General features: G+C 35.7%; 1 protein-coding gene across 1 annotated transcript in view; it reads right to left on the bottom strand.

Moving 5' to 3' along the window:
• TNFRSF19 (tumor necrosis factor receptor superfamily, member 19) overlaps positions 1 to 21,446 on the bottom strand; it is a 40,617-nt gene extending 19,171 nt beyond the window's left edge. The window contains 4 exon segments of the mRNA XM_009083478.1: positions 7,786 to 7,871; positions 10,999 to 11,177; positions 19,772 to 19,891; positions 21,381 to 21,446. Coding sequence (XP_009081726.1) covers positions 7,786 to 7,871; positions 10,999 to 11,177; positions 19,772 to 19,891; positions 21,381 to 21,446 — 451 coding nt within the window.
• Between the last annotated feature and the right edge of the window lie 4,016 nt (positions 21,447 to 25,462).

The raw sequence follows: 25,462 nt of genomic DNA, 5'->3' as shown, positions 1-25,462 counted from the left end.
TGAGAGGGCATAAAACTAGGATCACAAATAGGTACAGACCCTGCAGTGCTAAGGACTGTACCACCTAGGCTGCATACACAGCACTGGGAACCTATCTGTGATGGGAACCTACTTCTGACGTAAGAATCAAAGAGTAAGGACAAGAAGCCAACACACAGTTACTACACATAAGGGACTGGACTCAAAGAAGTTACCAAAAAAAGAACTCCCAGACAATATCCCAACCTGCTCTGCCAAGTGTGGCATCAGAAGACAACCACAGAACAGACTGTTCAGAGACAGGTGACAGACTGATTAGCTTATGGATCCTGATGGTTTCACTGCCAGGTGGGCAGGTAACTGCTCAGTGTTGCAAAAGTCTTTGGATAACCACTGAAAGGTACAGAGAAATTTGTAGGTGCCTCCTTACATTCCAATTCCATTACCTCTTGGATCAACTGTGACAGAGAAAGGTCTGTATTCTCCAATGAGACACCTATTAGGAGCATCCTGCCCAGTCCATGCATATGGACTTCCTTCCATGCCAGTCAGGCGAAAGCAAGTGAACCACAGCCCTTTTGGCCTAAACTAAAGCTGCAATGCATCCAAACCCGCTGGACCCAGAATGAGTGGAATACTCCTGGACACCATAATCTACAAATGGTTGTAGGTCCCTTGGGGTTTTAAGTGTTTGCACAGTTAGTTAGCTGTCAAACAGGACAATTTTGGAGTCAGAATCCTTGCCCTATTTGGATATTTAAGCCTTATGTACCTACTTGACAAGGCTAATGCTGCCTATACAAAGCATATTTCTAAAGCAATCACCAGTAGCCTAGGTTTTTGAGTTTGTAGTTGAACTGGGTTACTTGAAACTCAGTGAAATAAAATTTCACTGTGCAAAGGAATCTAAGTTAGATTTGAGGTAGCAGGCACAAAATAAGGACCCTGCTTAGTATCATCACAAGAGCCTCCATGAAGATCAAGAAATTTCAAACGCTCATTAGAACTGATGAAGGTGTTCCGATTAATATCCTTTTATTATAGACTCAAATGACAAGTCAGAGCAGACATGCTATACTGAGTACTTCTGTTCTACAGAAGTTACTAATGACTGTATCAATTCACTGGCACAGCCCTCACCCCTACTGTTTTGCAGCATTAAGCTATCTTAGATGTGATTAGAAATCTCTCAAAACAAATTTTCCTCTGTAAAAAGTAAATTGAGTGGTACAAAACATTTAAGGGCAGTAGAAGAAAACGGACAAGAGTCTTAACAGTTTAGACTGACTGGATGCCCTGAGAGCTTTGGCTTCCGAATCTCAATTCCTTGTTAAACTGTCTGTCTGGTTTACTACACAGAAATTCTGTTGGGTTTGGGATTAGGACCCCTTGCAATGTCATTTCAATAACTGTAAGATAAATTTTCTTCCATGGAAAATGTGTGGTGCATTTTTATTTTTTTTAATTTAGGGTTGGATTTATTGTTTTACTTTTTCTTAAGAGGAGTAGAGGGGATGGTGAATAGAAATGAGGGAAACACTTCTGACCGGACTACTAACTGTAATACACACGTAGTGATAATAATCGACATAATGAAGTACTTCTATATATATATATAGGCATAGAAATAAGATGTACAGGCAAACTGAGTTGTAAGTCAGAAAGTTTCAGAACATGATTAAACTATGCAATTAATCTAAATTTCCTCTCCATTAAATAACATTTCAGAACTATTATAACTCTTTTTAGTGGCAATGCCTCTGTTATTAAAATGAGGAAAAATATGCCCTTTCTTTGCAACTTAAAGGGGGAGCCCGAGATACAAAGCAAATTCAAAACAGGAAGAAAAGGAGCTGTTTGACTCTAAGTTATACATAACCACTAATGGGTCAGAAGCATCACAGTTATCAAGGACAAGGAACTGAAAACATTTAGGTTTTCCAGGTTAACTCTCTTTGATCTGTGATGAGTGAAAGAAGTAAAATTGTAATAAAACTTTATAAGACATGAATAGCATTCTCATCTCTCTGAAACATGCAGACAAATTTGTTTCAGACTTCCTGAAGATAAGTTACTGTACCATCAGGTCACATATGGAAAATATCAGACTGACTTATTACATTTTTGCAGAAGTGTACATTTCAGTTTTTTAGATAATGGAAAGCTAATGTCTCTGTAATAAGACAGTATTGATATTTATAAGCTAGTGATGCCATTATCTGTACTTAAATTAGCTGTCAGTCCTTTTGACCATTGTGGAAGGTTTATACAATATTCCAGCTGCTTTTTATCACAGTGTCCAACATGGCAAAGAGGAGTTTGAGAGATACTGTGAGGTAACCTCAAATCAGAACAAACACTGAAATAAGATAGACATATATGTTAGAACAGAAGCAAATAATTCAGAATATATACCTTCAGCTGCCAGTTGCCTCATACGCACGTAAGCAGCCTTTCTTCAAAAGGTTGCTTTCCATTAGTAATACAAAGTTTACTGTATAAAGCAACCAAATAAAAACTACAGAAAAACTTAATCGCCGGGAAAACATTATCTGGAGTCTGACAGCTTTCAAATCACAAAATTCGGTAAACAGAAAGAAGAAAGTGATACCAAAAAAATTAAAATTCCACTATGTAAACAGTGGAACTAATGTAGAATTGAATGTCATCCAAAAAGCACTCTCAAGTTAAAATGCTGTATTTATATTTAATGAAATAACACAAAAAAAGCCCCAGCAAAGCTGAGACAGTGGGATTTTTGTCTTTTACCACTAGTGAAAGTTTTTTACAGAACATAAAACCAGCAAGCTTCCAGCTCCCCTCTTACAAAGCAGTGTATGTTGTGACCCTGTAGACTGCAATTTCTAGCTTTTTATCTTTATTCTGAAGTATAGTCCTTGCATACCCCAAAGAGTCACTACACTCACATGAAAGTTTACAAAGTCGGAGATCCTAATCTTGTAAATGTAAATAAATAGATTTATATGGAATCTTACTTTTCCTATACTAGCTCCTTTTAACACCAGAAAGGAGGAAATGCCACCAGATTTTATCCCTTAAACAGTCCCTTTCGTTAGTGAAACAACAAACCCTGCAGATTTGAAGAGTGAGACTCAGCTCCAGTTTAGCACATTTACATTTAATTCTCAGGAAAAACAATACTGTAAACATACAGAAGTTAACTAGCAAAAAAATCTACGGACAGCAACTGTGATCAGTCCTAGAGAAGGCAAAGTGTCCTAGAAGTTCCTTAAAGAAACAAAATTTAAAGTAGGTAATATATGGATGTTTCACATGAAAACGAACATCCTCATGTATTTCATCTCAACAAGCCACATAAAAAATCCTGTTTATTTTCTTGTTTGAGATATTCTTTATAATTTAAACTATCACTATAACCTATATCTCAAAATGTGGTTCATGGCAAAAAAAAGTAGAAATTTTAGACCTGAGTGCTGATTTACTTCAGATGCACATGATGTTACAATCAAACTGCAGATATTTCCACTGCTGTGACTTATTCAACAAAACATTTATGCTTCATTGAAGCAAAGAATGTGTTTATTTCCTGGAACATGCAGAGGCTAGTTTCCCAAGCTCCACACGGAATGGTATCCCTCCCCCATCCTGTCCCCCACCAAGCTTCCCATGCTCCTTGCTTTATGTCATGAAGACAAGCAGTAGTAGTCCTGGAGAAGAAAGAATGAGTTTGGCTGGACAACCTGTGCAATTCTTTACAGTGTAAAAAATTATGATTTTTAAAAATGTAACAGTAATGTCTAGGAACTACTTTTTCAATATATCTCAAAAAAGTTCAACGCCACAGGCTCTTCTGCTCAGTAGAAAACCTGTCCAGAGACTAAAGGATTCTGGTGACTCTAGTATTTTTCTGCATTTTTAATTAAATGATACAACAGGAACTGCTTGTAGGAAGAGCTGACACACCCCAAGCTGATAAAATAATTCTACTGCTTTAATTTCAATTTGCCATCTTCTTATGACAAAGGAGTATGGTTTCTAATATTTTTTGTTTATTTGCTAAGACACGCTAACTGAAAACATAATACTTGTTCCAAGAAAGCAACTGGTATCCTTGGAAAATGTTCTGCTCCTTACTTGAACCATTCCCACATCTCTCCTTAACTTCCGCCACCACAAGTGTTTTGAGGTTAACAAACTCATTAGTTTTAACAATAACCTTAAGAAGCGAGTTATTTTAACACTTTTTCTATCACAGACAGATTTACAGTCAAGCTTAACGAAGAGTTTAACAGTTTAAGTATAACCATCAGGAAAGCACAACACTGGCCTGAGCAGACAGGAGGATGAACTCTTCAAACCTAAATTGGTGCTGAGAAAGAATCACTGAACCATATCTGTGTCACTGTTTCATCACTCTTGGATAGTCTGTGCTACCTTCTATTCAGAAATTATATCTTTGATTGATTGGGCTTTCACTCTAGTTCCCAGTTCAAAAGACTCCTTTTCTATCATTTGATTGAGGAAAAAAATGTCTTCAGGTGAGAAAAATGTCTTCAGTTTACAGAGTTAACATAAACATGAATTTTAAAAACATGATTTCATCTCTAATGTTTAGATGCTGACCCTGTACGTAAGATTGGTATTTACAGTTTATTTACCTGAACTAAGTAAATTAAAACACAACTCTATCATAGTGTATTTAATTTTCTGACATCCTAAAAACACACATAAGTCATTGTGTCCCCTTTAAAGTTTACACAAAAGTGATAGCAATTCTCCTGGCCTCTAATACTCTCTTTACTTGTTCATTATAGAATCCTTTCAACTTTGCCTCTAGCAATTCACAAACTCATTTTTTCATGAGTAAATATTTAAACCAGATCTGTTTTAAAATGTCTACAGAAGGAAGATAAAAGCAAGTATTTAGATTTATAGCTAACTGGGTAATAATCAACAGCTACTAGAAAGAACTCAATCCATGTCTCAGTTTTAACATGAACCTGCAGTCCAGGTAGGGGGCTGCGAGCCTTTGTGCTCCTATGGTAATGTTCTTAAGCAAACAAAGATTGCCACACACCTTGCAGGACAATTAATTCATTGAAACAGGACATTTAAACTTTTTCTTTTCATCTGTAATATAAGAGTTAGCTGCACTAATATTTGACTTTCTGTTTAACAGTGGAAAGAGAGAAGGATAAGAAAGGCTGAGAATTAGAACTTAGTTCCCTGATCATTGAGAGCTTGTCCCACACACCTAATGGCCTGTCTCCATTTAACTTTAAATAATGCAGCTTTAACTGTCAAAATAGTCATTGTTGAAATAAACAGCAAACATTTTCAGCATTAGGTGGCAAAATTTTGCTTCTACACACCGTTATTTATACTTCCTTATAGAATCATGTTTTTGACTTCGCCTTACGTTTCCCCCTATTTGATGTAAAGTAAAATTCCAAAGGATTTCAGTTCATTTAGCTACTATTGTAGGAAAAACTTCCTGTGCTGCTCTGAGGAAAGCATGAACAGTCTACAAAAACGAGGCAGCTTATGTTAGAGTTCTGAAGAATCAATATACAAATTCCAAACAAAATCCTTTTGAAAACCAGTGACATGGTAGGATTTCCATTATTCAGGATTTTAACGGGTGGTTAGTATGTAAATAACAAACATTTAAACGATTTAAAACTTTTTATTACTGCTTCTGTAAAAGCTAGAAATACTTACCAATTCTCAGGACTTTGCCGTTACCAATTCTGTTATTCAGCCAAAGGCTTTGTCACAGCCATAAGAGTAGGGAACAAAAACATCTCTAATCTGGATTTACCACTGCAGCTTGTGCCAGACAAAATACTTTTCTCCATGGGGTTGCCTGTTGCCCACTTACAATTAGTAATAGCTTACTAACAATTCAACTTAGGATCCAAGCTTAGGCTCAATTACAAAAGCTGAATCACTATAAACTGAACAATTCTGAGTTACTTCAGAAGACTTGGCAACTGCTCTTTCATCACCTTTATAGAATAATCATTTGTGATTTTGAAAAATATGAAACACGACTGAGTCACTGACTACAGTCAAAGCAGAATGCTAAGGGAGGGAATTTCTTCTTTCCTGTCTTTGATTGTGCCAGAAAACGAAATTAATGTTTGAAGAGCATATTTTCTTAGAAGAAGGGAACAAACAAGACAAGAGAAAAAAACCACATAAAATGAATTTATGAGTCAGAGACCCTAGATCAGAGCAACACTGTCTCACTTCGGATTTCATTAACTTCCATTTTTTGTAGATAGAGAGAGTAAAAACAAATGAAGGGGATAATACTTAATTTGCCCAACTGAGGGAATTAAAATACATATATGTATGAAACTGACTATGTTCAAACTCTGTCTAGAAATACCTTCTGCAACTCATTGAATTTGCAGTGATTTGCTCCAGTAAGTAGAGATCAGCATTTCATTCCTGGCATCAGTGTTTTCATCCGACAGTGTTTGTCATGAAGAACATACTTTCTAAATGCTTTGAAGATATTATGCTGTCTACAGTACAAAAATAGCTGAACATTTTTGAATTTACTTTCTAGGTTTGTATTATACATGGGCAGGAGCTACTGCTGCAAACATTGGAACTTATTTGATTTACTCTTTTTATAGAAATTTGATTTACTGGGTTTGAATGTTGCAATCTTTAATAGTAATAGTTTTTATAAATGTGGTTTCCTGTCCAATTCTCTTAAGGTTTGAGAAAATTTCATTATATACCTCTGAATCAGAATAAGTTAATTTTTGAAAATCTAGGTTTGTAAGTTTATTACCCAAAAGGCACTAACACTAGAATGGAAGCAAAAGAAAGAAGTTTGGCTCATTTGAAAAATATAGGAAATGCTGAAGAATCCTCATTTCATTAATAGTAATACAATATAAAACTATTGAAAAGTATAATTTCAGTGCACAACAGTATATTCTTGGCTCTATTCTAATTTAGCGCAACTACAAAAAAGGAAAGGATATTTAAAAGAAACAGTATGTCTCTATTAAAGTAGCATGAACTGTTTCAGGAATTTGACAATTTATTCTTTCTATAAACAATTGTTTCTCCTTTAAAGAAGAGGAAAAATCTCCCAAAACATAGCTTCACAGTTACAGAGACAAACAAGCAAATCCAAGGTCTTCCACATGATTATGCTGAATCAAATTTACCTTTCATATTATAAAGTAGACAGCAATAAATGCAACAGGAATAATTCACTTTTTTGATTGAATTAAAAACTCAATGGGATGTAGACCAACAGTCTTGGAAGAAGCAGTAACAAGGCTTCTGTTGCAGGTTAAAGAGGCTCTCTCCTTTCGAAGAATTCTCTCATTGGCAAAAAACAAATAGAGAAACTGATTACTTGTTTCCTTCTTAAGATGTATAGTATTCTAAAGAGATTTATCTATATTGTTTTCTCTCACTGCTACCTTAGTACAAGTTATTTTTAAAGATAACAACAAAATACCCTTTTTGGGTACCTGATGGTAGGCAGAGGGTCTAGGAAAATTGCCTTTCTTTTGGCAGTAACACAAAACAGAAATTAAAAAATTAGTATGACAACATCACAAGTGAAGTCGAGACTCCTTGAACATGTGGTATGATAGGAATGTTTATCCTCAAGTGACTGGTCATTTGAGGAAATTTCTCAATGATAGCACTAGACCTGCTGAAATGTATTAACAAAACTATTTACTAACAAGAAAAAGTTTTTTAAAAGAATTCATAACTGTGACTGTCATTTTTTGACAGGCTTTAAAGTTAAAAGAGAGAACATTCTAAAGCAAAACCAGCACTTACAGTGAGGCTCATAGGGAGGAGGAGGATCACCACAAGGAACACACTCCATGTCTTGAAAGCCTCCAAGCTTAGTCTTCCTATAAAATCTAGAATATAAAAGAATGAAAAAATGTTAATCAAAATTATTTTTCCTCACAAAATGAATCAGGTGTTTTAACAAAATTTGTAATTGCAATTTTTGTCCATCTGTGTCCCAATGTAAGCTATCAGGAAATAGAAGATAAAAGTAAACAAAAGTACAGTAGATACTAATTACTATATTCAGCAGGTCCAGAGTAAATTGAGGAAAAATTCCAAATCTGTTAGTCCAAATGCATTGTCACTATCATCTTGTATTCACAGAAGAAATAACCAATTCTAGAGAATTCAGACAGAAATCAATACCCCATTTTCCACAGAGATCACAGCATACATGACATGTATTAAGAACTTACCTTATGCAAGCTTACTTACACATCTACAAAAATAAAAGTGAACTGATTAATCTATATAACTCTCTAAAACAAACAGGATATTACAAGACAGTTATCACCACTGACGGTATATAATGGACCAGGTGTCAGTGCTTCCTAGTTGAAATCCCTAAGATGTCCCCTAGTTCACAGAAGAAATAAATCACTCAAATTGGTTCATTTATGCACTTGCAAAGAAGGACACCCCCCACCCCTGAAGGTTTTACATGCCATGTGTCAGAATCTTCAGAGAATAAGAATATTCTGATTGCTTTGTAGAACAGCAAAGCACTGAAAACAGCTTTCAGAACTATATAATACGTAACAAATCACTATTCTCTGTATTGTGTCTCTCCTCTAGGAAGATCGTTACCACCAACCAAAACCACAACATGCATGGACTGGGAATGCAAATTAATAAAGTGATCACAAGTGGAAGGGACAATCTACATCATCCAATTCTCCATTTTGTTTCCATATTCTCACTTAAATGTGTATTTTAAAAATTCTATATAGCAAGCATTTCACTGTATGAGAAAATGGATATTGCAAACAAAAGGATCAGTCATATGATTTAGGCAAGTAATAGCAATGGTAGGCCACAATCAGTAGCAGGTGAACAGTAAAATAAAAGTCTAAAGCAAACTAACCAGCCATCTACTCATTCCTAACAAAATAAATGTAAAAATATTAAATGAAATACCCTGAGAGACATTCTAAAGTCCCTCCAAGAACTTCATTATTGGGTGTATGTCTGAAGAGCTTACTGACTACAGTGACTGACAAAACCCTACACTTCTACACCAGAAAACCAGAGCAGCACTAAATGAAAAACCAGAATTTTAGAGTGTTGTATTTCAAATTTTCATGTATGACATCCTCTAAAGAACTTAGCTACAGCTCCCTAATCATGTAGGTTTGTCTATCTTTCAACCAGTCATTAGTACTGAGTTAGAATCAGCAGCTATGGCCTGTTCAAGTTGAGTACATGAAGTGTTTTCTGTAGTGACAGTGCCACATTAAATCAAAGGTACTGACTCTACTGATGTATTAGTAACACTACAAATGCCATTGAAGTATGAAGTCTGTATCAGCTAAAGCAAACAGCTTTCCAACTGCTCAAGAAACTCATGCTTTAACAATGTGAACAGAAACAGATCATAGGCTGCATGACTGAAGAGGCCACTGTGATCATTTACTCCTAATGAAATGCGTTAACATTTGTTTTTAGCTGACATGGTCACTGTAGTGTTTTGAAGCTGAACAACAGCAAATGGCATGTTGGAAATCTATGCAAAACCGAAATAAATATGATTGCTGAGAGGTAAAACATTAGCTAAACCATTTGGTTTGGCTACCTATATCCTCTGTTTGCTTAGGCAGCATCTAAACTAATGGACAGGTAGGAGAGGCTGTGTGTTCTACAGTTCTGTTTCCCAAAACATCCAGAGCAGATGACCTGTGACTACCCTTACCATGACTCCCTCCCTCCTCATGTTTCCAACTTTGCTGCCAATAAATGCAGGTTGTGGAAACAGCCCTCATTTTACTACGTACTCAAGACACATATCCAGAATGCATTCTAGACCAGAATACTGAGAAACATTCCCAGGTCCTCCAGTTTAGATTTACCCTTAATTTATGTTTTATTGTGGCTTCTTTCTCGTTCCTTTCTCGTCTTCCAAAATTTAACTTAATTTACACAAGAAAATCTTCTCCCTGCTGACAGCCAATTAAGCCCTACAATACATACAATAAGAGCATAAATCAATCCATCATGTGGCTGCAAGTACTATCAAAAGTGAATGTGATTAACATCTTACGCCTCAGGCTGCACCTTCTTATACAGTAACTTAAACTAACATTAGTTACCAAAGCTTTACTAAGTGTTTTTAAATGAAAAGGCCTCATTTCGGGCTTGAGAAGGAATTTGATAGCTGGTAGTAGAAAATAAAAATAAAATTATCAGTTCTCATACACTACTTCTATCAATTAAATTACCAGTTCACAGTTCAAATAGCATCAGAAATGCCCTTTAACAGATCATGGCAGGTATATGTAATAGCAGAACTCGGCCACAGTGCAAAGAACAGCCCTGTATGGATCTTAACACTTAATAGTACAAACAGAGAAGATTAGCAACAAAGATCTGGGATGACTGGACAACAGACTAAGCACAGGTCTTGATTTATAACAGCAGTTTCAGTAAGTCTTTGCACTGTTCCAAAACAATACTTTCAGATTAATTTTTGATTCTCAGCCAGGATAATACTCTATGAGTTTATTAACATTGTAAAGGAAATTCAGAAGCATAAACCACAACCACTACTTTTAACCTATGAACATATGTGCATGAGAATTATTAAGCATTGACCTAAAGATGGGCAAAGAGCAACAAATATGATTTTTCAAGAAGGCAACTGTGCATGTTTCCAAATGTTTAATTCTTTATAACAATGAATTAAGTCACTAATAGCACTAAATATTTTGAAGTATTTTACTCAGGTGCTGTACAGACAGCACTCTCATAGATCAAGTAGATAATTATCAAACCGTTTTAACTGATGAGATAATTAAGAGTGCAACTCTGAAATTATGTGCTCAGATAATACAGCAAACTGTTGGCAAGGCCAAGATTAGAACACAAGGCCTTCATACATACATAAAGGAAACAAACATTTACCTGGAAAACATGAACAAGCAAACGTTAATGTAAACTAGTTTGAGTTTGTTCAAGTCTCATCTTCAGAAATGGGCTTACCCTGGTAAACAGTCTCCACATAGTGCATTGCTGGTGGCAGAACAGTTGGCCTTCTGAAACCGGTTAACTAATGCACAATCCAGACAAGGCTTGCACTTCTGAAAGCCCCAGTCTTCCTTGAATCTGTTTGGCCTGCATGTCATGCACTGTGCATCCTCCCCATATCCAAAGCCGCATTCCTGTAGGGATTAACAAGCAATAGCAAGCTATTCAGTCACTGAAAGCGTGAACAGGGAGAGAATGCTGGGATAAAATGAAGACCTAGGGTAATTATTACTGAGAGTAGGTCTTTCTCGAGACAAAAGCCATCCTTTCAGCAAGTTCAAATGTGTCTTCCACTGCTAATAATCTCCCTTACTTCTATAAGTAATACTTAGTCATCCACTTTATTCATGAAACCACTGTGTATTTGAATGATAAAGGGCTTCAAGGACTCCCACAGTTTCATTATTACTAGCTTATGGTAGAATTATTGAGCTGTCTGTTTTTTAATTAGGTCAGTCATGTGAAAGTGCAGAAACTGGGACAAGTGAAGTATAAAGGCACTTACTCAGTTACAAAAACAGCAAAGAAGCACTTTGATATTAAGGTTCATAGCTAAGGTGAACAAAGTTAATTGCCAAAGAGAGTGCACTGATCTTCAAAGGTTTAGAATTTCTGTTACCAAATAAACCAGAGCTGGTTAATGACCATCAGCTAGGCATGAAACATTGCTTAGCCACTAAGAATTGCAGAAACTCAATCCACTCCAGTTTTAACAGTTCTTGAACTGCTGAAAAAGTTTAATAGCTCTGCAGATCACAGGGAGGCATGATATTTTACTACACAAGGAATACTGTTCTGGTTGGTTATTTATCCTGAATCTATCTGTTTAAAGAAATTATTTCCATTCATTTACAAAAGGACACCTAATGCAACTGACAAGCTGCAAAGAAACCCACTTCACCCAACAATACGTAATAGTTTTGGGGACTGAATTCTATGAACTGTGTATTAAGAACTATCAATCTACTTCTTAAGACCTATCAAGTCACAAGAGTTGCTATTGCCTTTTACCATCCAAATATTCTATCAATTTTTTTCAGCACTTTGGAGTTAGACTTGATGCAATAGTGACACACTGCAAAATAGCAAGAGGAATACAACTGCTTGCTGGAAAGGACTTATTGCAAAGGGACTAGGTGGGAAAGGCAAAATGTGGAGACCTTGGTCTCCAGGAACAACAACAGAAAACATCCTACAGTTTCATACATATTTCTTTTTCTCCCCCCTTTTTTTTTACCTCAGACATAGAACATTATATACCATTTTATTTCATACAACAACTTTCTACTAGGAATCAATGGCAAAGCAATGGCAGTCCTAGCTGTTCTATTTTATGTCACCTAAAAATATCTTCCTGTGTTCATTTTTACACTCAATTTCATTTATGCAATTGTAAGCCTGTATACACAGCTACATGATTACCACCAGGGACTGGAACCAGTCTAACTTCCATTGGGAGATTTTGCTCTCCCTAAGTCTAAATAAGCTTTTTCACTGAAATCATTATTCCTTAATGCATTCTTTCTAAATATCAACTCCTTCTAGTTAGATCATCCAAACAGTAGTGTTATAGACTACATTATATAGCTCAGTCAAACCACGTATATTCGGATCCTTTGATAAATCCCTTGGAATAAGTCCCTCCCGAGTCCTAGTAAACTTTTAAATATAAGGCTTAAATTAACTTAATTGTAAGTTTTCCTTTCCAGACTACCTTTGAAGCTTCTGATCAAAAACAAGCAAACACCAGGAAATAAAAGTTAGCATTAAATGCCTTCACTCCCTGGCCCAAACCACCAAAGCTCAAGTAAATGGTTTCTACCTCTATCAGATCTGCTTTGCTATAGTTAGATGTGTGGACACATCTTAGTGGTCCTTTGTATGATGGAATGGTTTACTCTAAAGCTATAAAAACGGTGGATGCAATATAAAGAAATCTTCTGCCTAAGGAATTTACAGTCTCCAGTCTTTTCAAAGATGGCTTCTAAGTCCTTGCCAGGAATTCTACAGATACAATCCGTAACAACTACGACTTTATGTATGTGCTTTTTATGTTCACAAAATATTTGAGGTAGTTAACTGCCTGGCAGGTGCAAATAAATATTTAAGCTTGTAAACCAGGCAGAACTTCAAACAGATCTGTACTCATAATTAACCACATTCCCCAAACTGAAGGATATGATTTAGACGATGGATTCAAACCCTTTGAAATCCTGGACTTCATAATTTAGCAGTCCAGCAAAGATACAAACATTCGACTGTTCATCTTTTATCAGTACATGTGCGAAACTGATGTGCACCAGTTTTCTCTGTGCTCTGTTTACAAAGCTGTCAAGTTATACAGCTGACGAGATCTGAATAGTTCCCAATTCCCCTCACCCCTTCTATCCTCCCACTCATATTTTTGAAAGAGAACTCATCTCCTGTGGCAGTTCACCTCAGGACTCCAGAAACAAGAAGTAAGACTTGTAACATCAATTAGCTAGATTTCAAAACAACACTTTTTATTTTTGTGCCAGAAAAAAAAAAGGAGCATGTAAATATATGCTGTCTTTATTTTTCCTGTTGTGGAGCATTCTGTGAAGAACAATTAGTCCACTCTTGTTGTTACAATTTCTTTTTTTAATGCTACCAGGTAGCATGTGTGTCTCACTGTGGTATAAGTGGTGTAACTGGTCAAGGCCACCTAGGAATCTGCAGCAAACCAGTTAACTAAACTCATCATTTAGTTTCAAGCTAAAAATATTAAAAGCACAGAATAATATAGACACCTCTTAAAGCACTACCATGGCACTGTTAAAATTTTCTTTCAGTATATCCTACCCCAACACTGATTCAGGCAGAACAACTAAAAATATAGCAGACTATAAAGGATAATGGAGTTAAGTGGTATGGTTTTCCCTAAAAGTTGAATCCAACACAGAAAGTAAATGAACACTAGATTTTAAACATTATTTCAATTAAAATAACCTCAAATTTCATTAAAAAGATGCTTTCAGGCATCATTAAGATCATAATCTGCAAGTAGATTTTAGAATTTGTTTCTAGTTCCACTGATTATCCACAACCTACGTAAGTCCCTAGACAACACAGCACAGAGAAAGTTCCACTGAGGCCATGATGATTACAAGAATATTTGGGTATGCTGAAGAAAAAGTCTTCCAGGCATTAAGACACTTTTAATTGATGTCAGGTCATATAACAGGTTGCAGCACTACACTGGTGCTGGGAAATGAAGTTTTTAGTACTACCTTTGAGCACATGGCCTTGTTAAGTAGCACACAGTTTCAGCCTCCAAAAGTACCACAGGCTGGGGATCAGCCTCATCTAGAATCCAGTGACAAGCCGTATCTATCAGCAGAAGTCTCTGGGCAGGACTGGCTGCAACAGCAAGCTGCAGACAAATCAGACTTAGCTGCTGTGGCAAACTGCAAAGTTAGGGTCAGAAAAATTTCCTTTTCAGTGAGTAAGATTTGACATGCCTACATGCAGCTGCTTGAGTTTCCAGGAGACTTACCCAGAAACATGTCACCCTCTTCTGAGCTGAGGTAGAGGAGGTTTCCTCACAAGCAGCTCTCTTGCTTTGAAAAGTTACAGTGACTGCTAAACATGGTAGCAGGGGCTCTTGCTAAGTTCACTGGGACAACAGGTCAGTCATAGCCACACCACCTCTGATGCTCTGTATGAGGACTGCTGCATTCAGGAGTAGCTTCAAATGGTACCTGCCTAAGTCACAATTCCTTTTTCTGAGCCAACATGCAGGTCATCATTCAACATATACCTGGTGCAGGGAAGCAACCTGTGATGCATAGCCCTGCCTTAGCAACCATCAAGCTGCCTCTGTACCACCAGCTCTGTGCAGTAGCTGTTTCTGGGTGACACTACTTATCATAATTTATTTGGTGGCAATGCTGTTTAAGGCGCCTCTGTTTTTCCTCCTTGTCATATATTCTCCTCAACTGCAGTGACACAACTGATTATGAGGCTGAATTGTAAATCTAACCTTGAGACTGATCAGTTCAGTGATCATTTCCATAGCACACCCTAAAAATCTACTGTCAGCATAAATAAGTGCACAGTTAGGGCACTGTGCAAAGAACTTACTGTTGCCAAAACTGTCATTTCAATGTTTCTGAACTGCAACCTCAGATGTGATCTGTTGACAAAACAATTTAAATTCTGAGTTGCACTATAAGCTTGATGAGGTTGAGATATGGATTGCTTTTACACATATAAATAAAAAAAACCCCAAACACAGAACCTATAGAGTTACAGAACTTTTTTTTTTTAACAAGGCAAATGATAGGGAAAGGACTGAAGGGACTCTCATTTCCATACTTGAAAATTTTCAAGAAAATGACTGAAACCCAAACTATCCCAGTTTCTTTTTTCTGCATTAGTTTTGATTTGTATAAATTTTAATCATAGATAAGGTTTGATTTATTTCAGGAACACATAAAAGAGGACAAAAAGGCTCTTCCTACAACAATGACCATTCAGGCACTGGCAAAGCTAAGTCACTTGAGAATGAAAGATATTAAATCATTTGCTTAACTACATGATGCTCTGTTTCCTTAAATGAATGAGAAATTAAATAATGATGAGCCACATGAAGCAAACACTTCCTTCTGAATCGATACAATCATTTTAGTCTCTCACCCCAGAAGAAAGCACTGCTTTAGAAAAAAAACAACCCCAAACAACCCAATGAAAACCCCCACAAAAAAAGCCAAACAGAAACCAGCCCCAAACAAAACCCCCACGCACTCAAAAGCAAGCTATTTCAGTGGTTCAAAGGCTTCACAGACATTACCAAGGATACATGTTTTTGAGAAGGCTATATAGAAATATTATTTTTTAAATTAACAAATAGAGGTAAACAAACACAGGAAGCAGCTTCCACTCCCTTCCCCATCAATTCTAAATTGCTGATTCAGTAACAACCAGCTTTCTCCTGATGGCAATATGTTAAAAGAACTTCATAAAACATAAAAGCAAAATATCACTTTATTAAAAATAAGTGATCAAGGCTTTTAGTTCTAAGCTAAAGCAGCATCTGCAGTGCTGTTGTTAGAACAGTCAATAGGGAATCAGAAATGAAAAGTTGAGAGTGTAATGTTTTTATATTTGAAGGAAGAAAAGGTTACTTGAAAAAAAATCTCCACTAAACCGTGACACCAAAAGCTGAAAAGAATGGTCTAGATTCACAACTAGTTACATGAAATAAGGCCTTTTTTTCCTGGTTTTGTTTTGTTCATGCTATAAAGGGTATCCAAAGTTGATTTCCTATACAGATAGGAAGGTCAGTCAAATAGACTGAGTGCTGGTTTGCAACTTAACACTCATCATAGAATAGACAGGTAAGAAGGAACCTCGAAAGAACATCTGTTGCAAACTTTCATGGAACAGGGAACTGAGTTGAGATGATCTAGCACCCTGCCCAGTTTAATCCTAAAAACGTCCAGTGATGGGGACTCTACCATGTTCCTGGGGAGGTTGTCCCAGTGAATGAGTATTCTCATTGTCAAAAAATTCATTTTTATATAGAGATAAAACATGTCTCCTGGTACAACTTGTACCCATCATCCCTTGTCTTGTCCATGTGGTGCCTTGTGAAGAGAGAGCCTCTGTCCTCTTGTTCCAATCTATGGCCTCCATCTACTCTGTTCCACAAAAAAATTCCGGCATTACCATGGGTGAGTTGATTTGTGTGTTACGTGTCTCATGTATAAATTAAAAAAAGGTAACAGCATCTCTCTAATTTAGAAAGGTATGAAATGTTCACATAGTATTAGCAACAAAGGTCATATATATATATATAACTGAACAGTTGCAAAAATAAGTATATATATATATATACACACACACCTATATGTGTGTATACACATATATATGTATATATGCCCTGTATTTCTGTATAGTCAGTTATAAGAAGAAAGAAATCTAGATATTTAGACTGTAACTCAGCTGAAATAGTTTCTTGTAAACAAGAGCAAAGCGAGGACTTGACAGTCCAGTCCTTGATATGGGACCTGTCTGCTTCAGCTTACTCAGCTGGAGAAGTTCTACCTGAACTGAGTTTCAAGGGAAGGAAATAGGGACAGATGTCTATGTCAATTGTTCATATGGCCCATTGCTGCACAAACCAATAGCTGAGATTTTGTATTCAACAACATAGGCTGAGGTTTTTTCCTTACAAACATAAAAAAGAAACTAGTCAGTCGATTGCTTGGAACTCTCAGGGGGGAACTGAACGAAAACCCCACTGATAGCATTGCATTTTACTATACAATCATGCTCACACATCCAGCAGTGTATCTAGTTTTATCCAAGAGCACTAAATATTCGGTAGGAAAACAGATGTGTTATTTGGTATTAACTGTTATTAAACTACAGCATAATTACAACATTGCTTTCTCATATGTAAAAAACCCATGCAAACAAAACTCCTCCTGTGCTGCAAATTACTTCAAGTATATCATTAAATCCCTTTCCCCTCTGCATTCTGACCTTTGACTTAACATACTTGCTGCTTCAAGCTGCAGTTCCACAAGACTACTTACAACCACATTTCACTAACAGCCACAGCATCGCATCCTTCGCTATGATTCACAGAAAATTGTATCTCTATTTATAAAGGAAATTATGCTTCCACTCACATTTAGGTTTGAGCGAAGTCTGTTATTTCAGTTCTAGTGTAGTCTAAAAAATTTTTTTGAAAGTCTATTAATGTCCAGGAGAGGTAATGGCTTACACATCAAAATGAGTTAAACATTCATGTTAAAAAATACCTAGTCCTAAGAATCAGGACTATTAGACTGTAAACAAAAATAGTGCAAGTAAAAACATAACTTGAATAGTGTACTATTGCAAACTAAGACCTCCCTGTTTTACTCTAGTGTTTCTAAATTAAAGTGAGTGTAATTACTTTAGCATTAGTTTTTCTGCTTTTGGTTTTAATTTGCTAACCAGATAAGTATGCTGTATCAATGCACACTGCTTTAGTAGGCCCACTGTTATAAAGTGTCATATTTGTAACTGCCTTTATAAACTAAAACACCCCCTAGAACCACTGAGTCCTCAAATTTAAGGCCAATCCGAAAAAAAACAAAACATCCAACACAAAACCACATCCTTGTTCCAAACTCTGCTTCAACAGCATTGCTTGTATGACTAAACCTTAACTAAGGCTGCCTAACATATAAAGCAATTCTCACTAATGTGCGAAACTAAATATTTCTGTTAAGGCACTGATCACTCGCCACAGGGGGTGGAGAGATAGGGAAAATGTGTCACTCAATTTCAGCAAATCCCTTCAAACCACACACAAACCACAATACTTAATTCAATTTCAGCAAATCCCTTCAAACCACAATACTTAACTTGTGCCTTTTTTCACAGCTGAATATAGTAAGAAATACAAAGCCATAAACCGAAAGCTTCTTTTTCCCCTGTAGTTTGAACACACATCCCCCCCCACAGTAACGGCTCAAGGTAAAAGAAACATTTCAAATTCCTCTAACACCCCAACTTCCACCTTTATCATCCATTTTACACGATCAGTAGAAGTACAATACAGAGATTGCATTTCTATATGCAAAGGGCATGTGCTTTATGGTCCCACTTATCAGGTATTGATCTGACTGCACAATTATGCTTGGGTCACAGTTTTACACTCTATCAATGGGTACGATGTAGGTTTAGGAGATGGACACTGAAAAGTCTTTTGCTTATGCATGAGACTTGACAGGTCTGCTCACCCTTAGTGATATAACCCTGCACTCTTTTTTGCCTGAACATCAAATCTCTAGCATGATACACTTGCTTCCCCACAACATCCAGTCTTCCCATGACACACAACTCATTCTGCTGTCTCTCTCCTCTCCCGTAACAGAGATAATGAATCCCACCATATCACCCTCATTTCAGCTATGTCTGTCTTCATTGGTCTCTATCCTTGCTCATACACAGCACCTACTTTCTCTGTGCTGAAAACAACTAAGATCCCCCACATGACTTGCATTCAGACTAGGGATTTTGCTAAAAATTTTGCCAAATGAACTGTCTATTTCTACTGAATGCCATGCCATCCCAGTAATCTCAATCAACATTCATCGCCGTTGATTCATTTCTGCTCACCTAGGTGAAACTGCTAATTCCAAAATTTTTATGGGGATTTCCTTTTGCAAGAGATGCAGTTGTTCTAGAAGCAAAAGAACCCATTTACATAAGACTCACAATAGTAGTCTTTCCTTCTTCATGATATTAATTTAACAAGGACTTATGTGCTTTCTAAATATTACCATGTATTTCTCTGGCCTCAACCTTCTCAATTACTTTACACAGCATAAAGATAGAGATTAGCTTTGTAGCATTTTAAATAATTTGTGAAACAAAGAAATTGATCCTGACTTGAGTCTTGCTTCCCAAAGTGCCCCAACCACTGACCTAGTAAAAACAGAAAAACCACCTATCTCCCACCTGTTCAGAGTCCAGATCCAGATCCTCTGATGGTACTGCCTATTTTATTAATGGCATCATAGTTTTACAAACTGAGTATTTCATATAAAGAGAACCAGATAACATGGTTCTTGAAAAACTTTAAAAGGCTCAGATGCCAAAATGGTCATAATAAAATACTTCCACTTAAGTACAGATGTCCATTATTTTAATTACATGTATAAATGCACTTATTGGGAAGAAATTCAAGAAAGCAAGATCTCCTTACCTTTGATAGTTCCATTCCAGGCCCACATTGTTTGCAGAGGACACAGTTTCCAGACCGGTCCCTAAATTCTTGCTCTCTGCAGTCTCCAGTCTCACAAATTTTTTATTTTATATATTAAATCTGAGAAATAAATTCATGCTTTGATCTTAAAAATAACTTTCTGCATTATCAAAAACATTAAATATGACAACAAAAATTAATTATCTAAGTCCAAATATAACTAAGTGGTCTGAAATTTAAAGGTTCTCAGTACTCAGTGACTTGTAATAACTTTAGTTTTCAGAAGACCCACTTGATATTTGGCATTTTATATATTAAATCTGAGAAATAAATTCATGCTTTGATCTTAAAAATAACTTTCTGCATTATCAAAAACATTAAATATGACAACAAAAATTAATTATCTAAGTCCAAATATAACTAAGTGGTCTGAAATTTAAAGGTTCTCAGTACTCAGTGACTTGTAATAACTTTAGTTTTCAGAAGACCCACTTGATATTTGGCACCTGTGGAATGATAAAACAACTCATTGTCTGAACATGAGTTTAAGTTCTTCATCTCAATCAACATTAAGGAAAATGCACATGACCATTTACTACAGCAATTTTCATGACACTAAATTGCCATGTTTCATTTAACTGTGATTTATAATTCTTTTAATAATGCTATTACTATTGAATAAATAAGGTAAAATCTACTCCTTTAAACATGAATACTGAGAGATTTAAAAAGCCAACTCATACCTCTTGGAAACTTCTAAAAAAACCCAAACCAGTATGAATGCTATTTATTCTAAATTTTACTATCACTTTATATTTAATGGGCAAAATGAGAGAGAATCCAATTTCTGTCTTCAAAGAAACTTAAGTATATTATCTGACTAAATCAGAGACTACAGTTATGAGAAATACCACAAGTAGTGCTATCAGCCATGCAAAGTCTCAATATAATCACTGGAACTTTACCCAAAAACATTAGCAAACCCTGTCAGCTCCCTGAACACAATTTTTAATTAAATGTCTACATAGAGGCTTCCATCACAGAAAGTGTTCTCCACAATTGCTACTAAATTCTTACTTTGTGTATTAGTCTGTTCAGAAAGACCAAAGCCTTTCTGATAGCTATGAAGCCTTAATTACCCTTAGTTCTACAGCTTGTCTATGCAAGCCAGAGTTAAGTACGCTTAGTAGACAATATAATTGTGTGCTATGCCTTATTCTGCCAAGGAGCTGAAGACTGTAAACTCCTCCACTATGGATACAACAAACTGTAATGAGAGATGTCACTGCAAATTCCTCTTATCTCTCTGAAGTGAAGCAGTGCCACCTTCACAGGGCCATATTCACCTGTATTTTCTGTCCTACTCTACTCTTTCATCCATGAAGAGGCTCACAAGGTAAATTTTTTAACTGCATTTGAGGAGGAGCAAGAAATTATACATATCAGTGGACCAACCTTACTTTAAAATTGATAAAACCTGTATGCAATTGTCTGCATATAGCATTTTAAGACTTTAGTGTTAACAGCAATGTGTACAACAACAGATACCATTACTGTGTTCAATGCTATTATTTCAACTGGGGGGAAAGAATAGTCATTTTTAACTTACCAAATATGCTAGTAAAATTACAAGCATCTTCAGTTTATCATCTCCTTGTAATCCTTTAGTATCCATTTCTTACAATTAAACCGTTCTCCCTAGAAAAAATATAAAAAAAGAAAGAAAAAAACAATCATTAAATTTACATCGTTATTTAAATTGCTAAAGTCATATGTCCATAGTAGTCAATACCACTCAGCATGTCAAAATACATACCTGTTAATGCTACTAACATACTACAGATGGATTGCTGAAAGGTAAACAAACATATGCTTTAAGGATCATGTTCCTTTTAAAGACAAGGCAATAAACACAAAGTTGCTACACTTTAATTCTCCAAAGAAGAGACAGCTATCAGTCTAGATTAGAGAACATCAACATTTGTAAATCTAACGTCCCTAATGTGTTGTTTTTTCTTGTTAGATGTCCAACTAAGTACATGCCCAACAGACAAAAATAAATTTCTTCAAATATGCCACATATCAAGACAAGACATAGCTGTTCATGAAAATGCTCCTTCTGTATTGCAATGTTGAGCACAATGGGTTTGCCTAGTGGATACAGTAACCGCTTCTACTTCATTCTGAAAGCAACTGGAGGCACACACAGGATCTGTTTCCTCCACCTACCTAAGGGATATGACTTCTGAAGATGTGCTATCATGACTGTTTATGATCTGGTAGGCAAAGACTGTTACAGAAGACATTTGAAATAGCATAACCACATCATGCCTCAGACAATTTTAATAATAATCTCAGAAAGGAAGAAAGAACAGCCCATCAAGCCTTGCTGAGCTATTTTTTTAAAGAAGAGGTAAAAAAAAAAGTTTAGAAAAAATTGGAGAACTATTTGAAACAATTACGGAAAGGAAGTTCTAGTCTGGGATGATTTTATAGACTATTAAATCAATAGACTGCATCCTCACTATCATTAAGAATATTGTGTCTGGACAACAGAACATTTTCTCTTTGCTTACTTTCCTTTTGTTAATTTGATTTTTTTGTGTCAATTTCCTGTTTCTTACATTTTGGTTTTGTCTATTGCCTGGAAATGCAACTGTAACTTTCAGTTCAGAAATCCAAACTACAGAGCAATAATAACAACAAAAGAGTAAATAAACCCACCTCATACCACACGGTATTTGAATTTGATTCTAACTTGCACACCTTACATGACAGTCAGATAATGTAATTGCTTTCAGCTACATGTGAAAGACGCTTAAAGCATTTCTAGCCTACTTCAGAGCTTAAGGACTGATGTTAAATTATGCTGTTTTAAAAGACAAAATAAACAATTTTTATCATTTAAATGTAGAGAATGACAAAAGAATGGAACCCAAATCATAAGGAGAGTTGTATAGAAAAATATTCAGAAAAATTGCAAAATGCTTTACAACATGAAATTATTGCAAGCATAAAATGCTTCCAAAAATACACAACCAGAATGAGTATAAACTATAATTAACACACAATTTCACATTTTACTGCATGAATACCCTAGTTAACGAATTCTAATCAATAAGAAGAAAGCATATTTCAGTGGCACTACTGATATCTTTTAAGATAAATTGTATTGTAGGGCAAAACCAGCTAAAGTCTGCTAGGAAGAACAGAATGGGCAGAGATGTGACAGACAGTGCTCTATGGGGAAAGGCAAGATTACATTTTTGTGGTCATTTCTCACTTAATGAGGGCAATGGTCTATGGGCCAATGGCAATTATCACATTATAATGCATGTCAACGTGGATAAAGAAGACGACATTCTATCAAGTAATACAAATACATACAGATAAAGTATTCAACATAGGTTTCTTTCCTAAGTCTGAGGAAAAAAAAGGTTGAGAAATATGAAATGGAAAACGTCAGAAATAATTCTGGATGACTGTAACACAACAATTTCACGTAAAAAGTACTGTAGAACATGGAGAAGAATGAAAAAGGGCAGTCAGCAAATGTTAGAAGTTATTAAATGCACAAGGTTGGCACGAGAAGCTGACAGTGCTAATGCTGAAAAAAAAAAGGTATTTAAGAACAAAACAATTTCTAGTAATGGCAAAGACCAAACAGCAGGCAGAGACAGGGGAACACTGAAGTTTTAATAAATGTTTCTCATCTATTCTCGAAAAGATACAAAATGGATAAATACACACATCATACTGTATAACCTCTGGCCAAAAAGTAAATGAATATCTGCTAAGTAAAACCAGATTAGATAAGAGACAAACTGTAAGACTTTGCACCTCAGTAACCTTGAAAAAAGTATCAAGAAAGTTTTAATCTTGATGATGTGCAATTTTGCTGTTCATTCCCTTTGGAATGCTACAGAAATTCACAAGTGGGAATGCTATGAAAAAATTTAAAAATAACTGAGAATAGTAATCCAATCAACTCCACACTGTATTACAGAAAAGCAGTCCTCTACAACTAACTTGACCTCTTGATTCAGAGAGGACAAGACAGTAAAGCTAAAAGTCTAAAAGCTAAATGAAATAAACCCATTAAACATTACATTAGTTCAAAGAACCCTGCTGAAATTAGAGGGATTTGGGAGAAGAATCCCCATTAACTTCTTGATTTCATATAATGACATTTGGTGAAAGAAAATGCAACTTTGTATGCATTCTAAATTGCTATAGGAGTTAAACCTTCATGGAAGTGGGCGAGTGAAATAAAGCTGTAAATGTAACCGAGTTGCTTAGAACTGAATGACAATTGATTATTTCAAGTCATATGAATTTATAGTCCTTATATTCCTTAATAATATTAAATAAAGCACAGTACAGTTCTAATGTAATTATGACCATCTACATAATACCACCAAAATCTTAAAAGTAGAATTCTATATAAGGTTAAAAGAATGTTTTATTTTAAATTTCAAGATTTACTTTTGCTTCTGAAAATAGACGTGTGACAAAAAGAAATTGAAGATAGTAATAATTGCATATTTTTATGTCAAGTTTCATATAGATTGTCAATACAAACAATACTGGTGAGCTGTACAAAGTATGATGATCTAAAATATGGAGCTGTGACATAATCTAAGAAATCTATTTTTTCTGAGCAGGTCACCTATAGTATGGAAAAATAAAATTAAGAACAGCCCAATTTACTGCCCAGCAGATTAGGCACTTGCAACAAAACTATATCAGCTTTACCTAATGAAGGCAATATTAATCCTATACATTTCTTCCAATATGCAATAACCTGAAGATTTCACATTGCTAAAAATCAGTAATTTATTACAATCAATACTGAAACAAAACCACTTATGTATCTTCATGTTTTTAATATTCTGGAGTCACAACTGGAATGAAAAACAAATGCCAGCCCTTAACAGAAGGAAGTACAGAATAACAAACAGTATTAAAGATCTTGCTGGTCATGCTGCCAGCTTGTATTTCAGTTTTGGAATTGCCACATCTGTTATAAGATGATCTTCTTACAGAGCATTAGAAAACACATGGTAAAGCATCCTATACTCAATTACATTCTGTTGACTTAGGTGCAAAATTTTACTGCACCTGTGAAATACTTTCTATTTAACAGAAAATCCATTGCCTTTGTAACACTCTTGCTAATTCCAACACTTTCAACCATCAGAAGTTCCACAACCCAGAGGAAATTTTCAAAATCAAGTGTTTCAGAACTCTCGTCAAACTATGATGGACTTCTCCAACTTATCTGTATGCTTTACCAAGCTTCAATTTTTTGACTGATCATTATGTGCACAGTGTGCTCTTGTAGTCTTAGATCTATGATATAATGAGATACCTTCTATATCATTTGTCTCCTGTGCTCAACAAATACTCCAAAAGAAGCTTGCAGGCCTATGGACCTTAAACTTCAGCACACTTCAGTAGGTTTAGTAGCACCAAAACACATTAAAATAATTTCCGCAGACATGTATCAATGCCTGTGGTACTGTATCATACCCTCATCATGCTCACTGTCACCATTCCTACCAAAACACCACCAAAGACTATATACTGACTATAACATGAGAAAAAAATTTCACTGGTATACAAGAATTAACCATTGTTAAGAGAAAAAAAAAAGGTTGTTTTCATGACAACATGTTGATAAAAATAATG

This window comes from Acanthisitta chloris, unplaced genomic scaffold (genome assembly GCF_000695815.1).
Source record: "Acanthisitta chloris isolate BGI_N310 unplaced genomic scaffold, ASM69581v1 scaffold10151, whole genome shotgun sequence".
Lineage (NCBI taxonomy): Eukaryota > Metazoa > Chordata > Aves > Passeriformes > Acanthisittidae > Acanthisitta > Acanthisitta chloris.
This window is presented reverse-complemented; position numbering and strand designations above follow the sequence as displayed.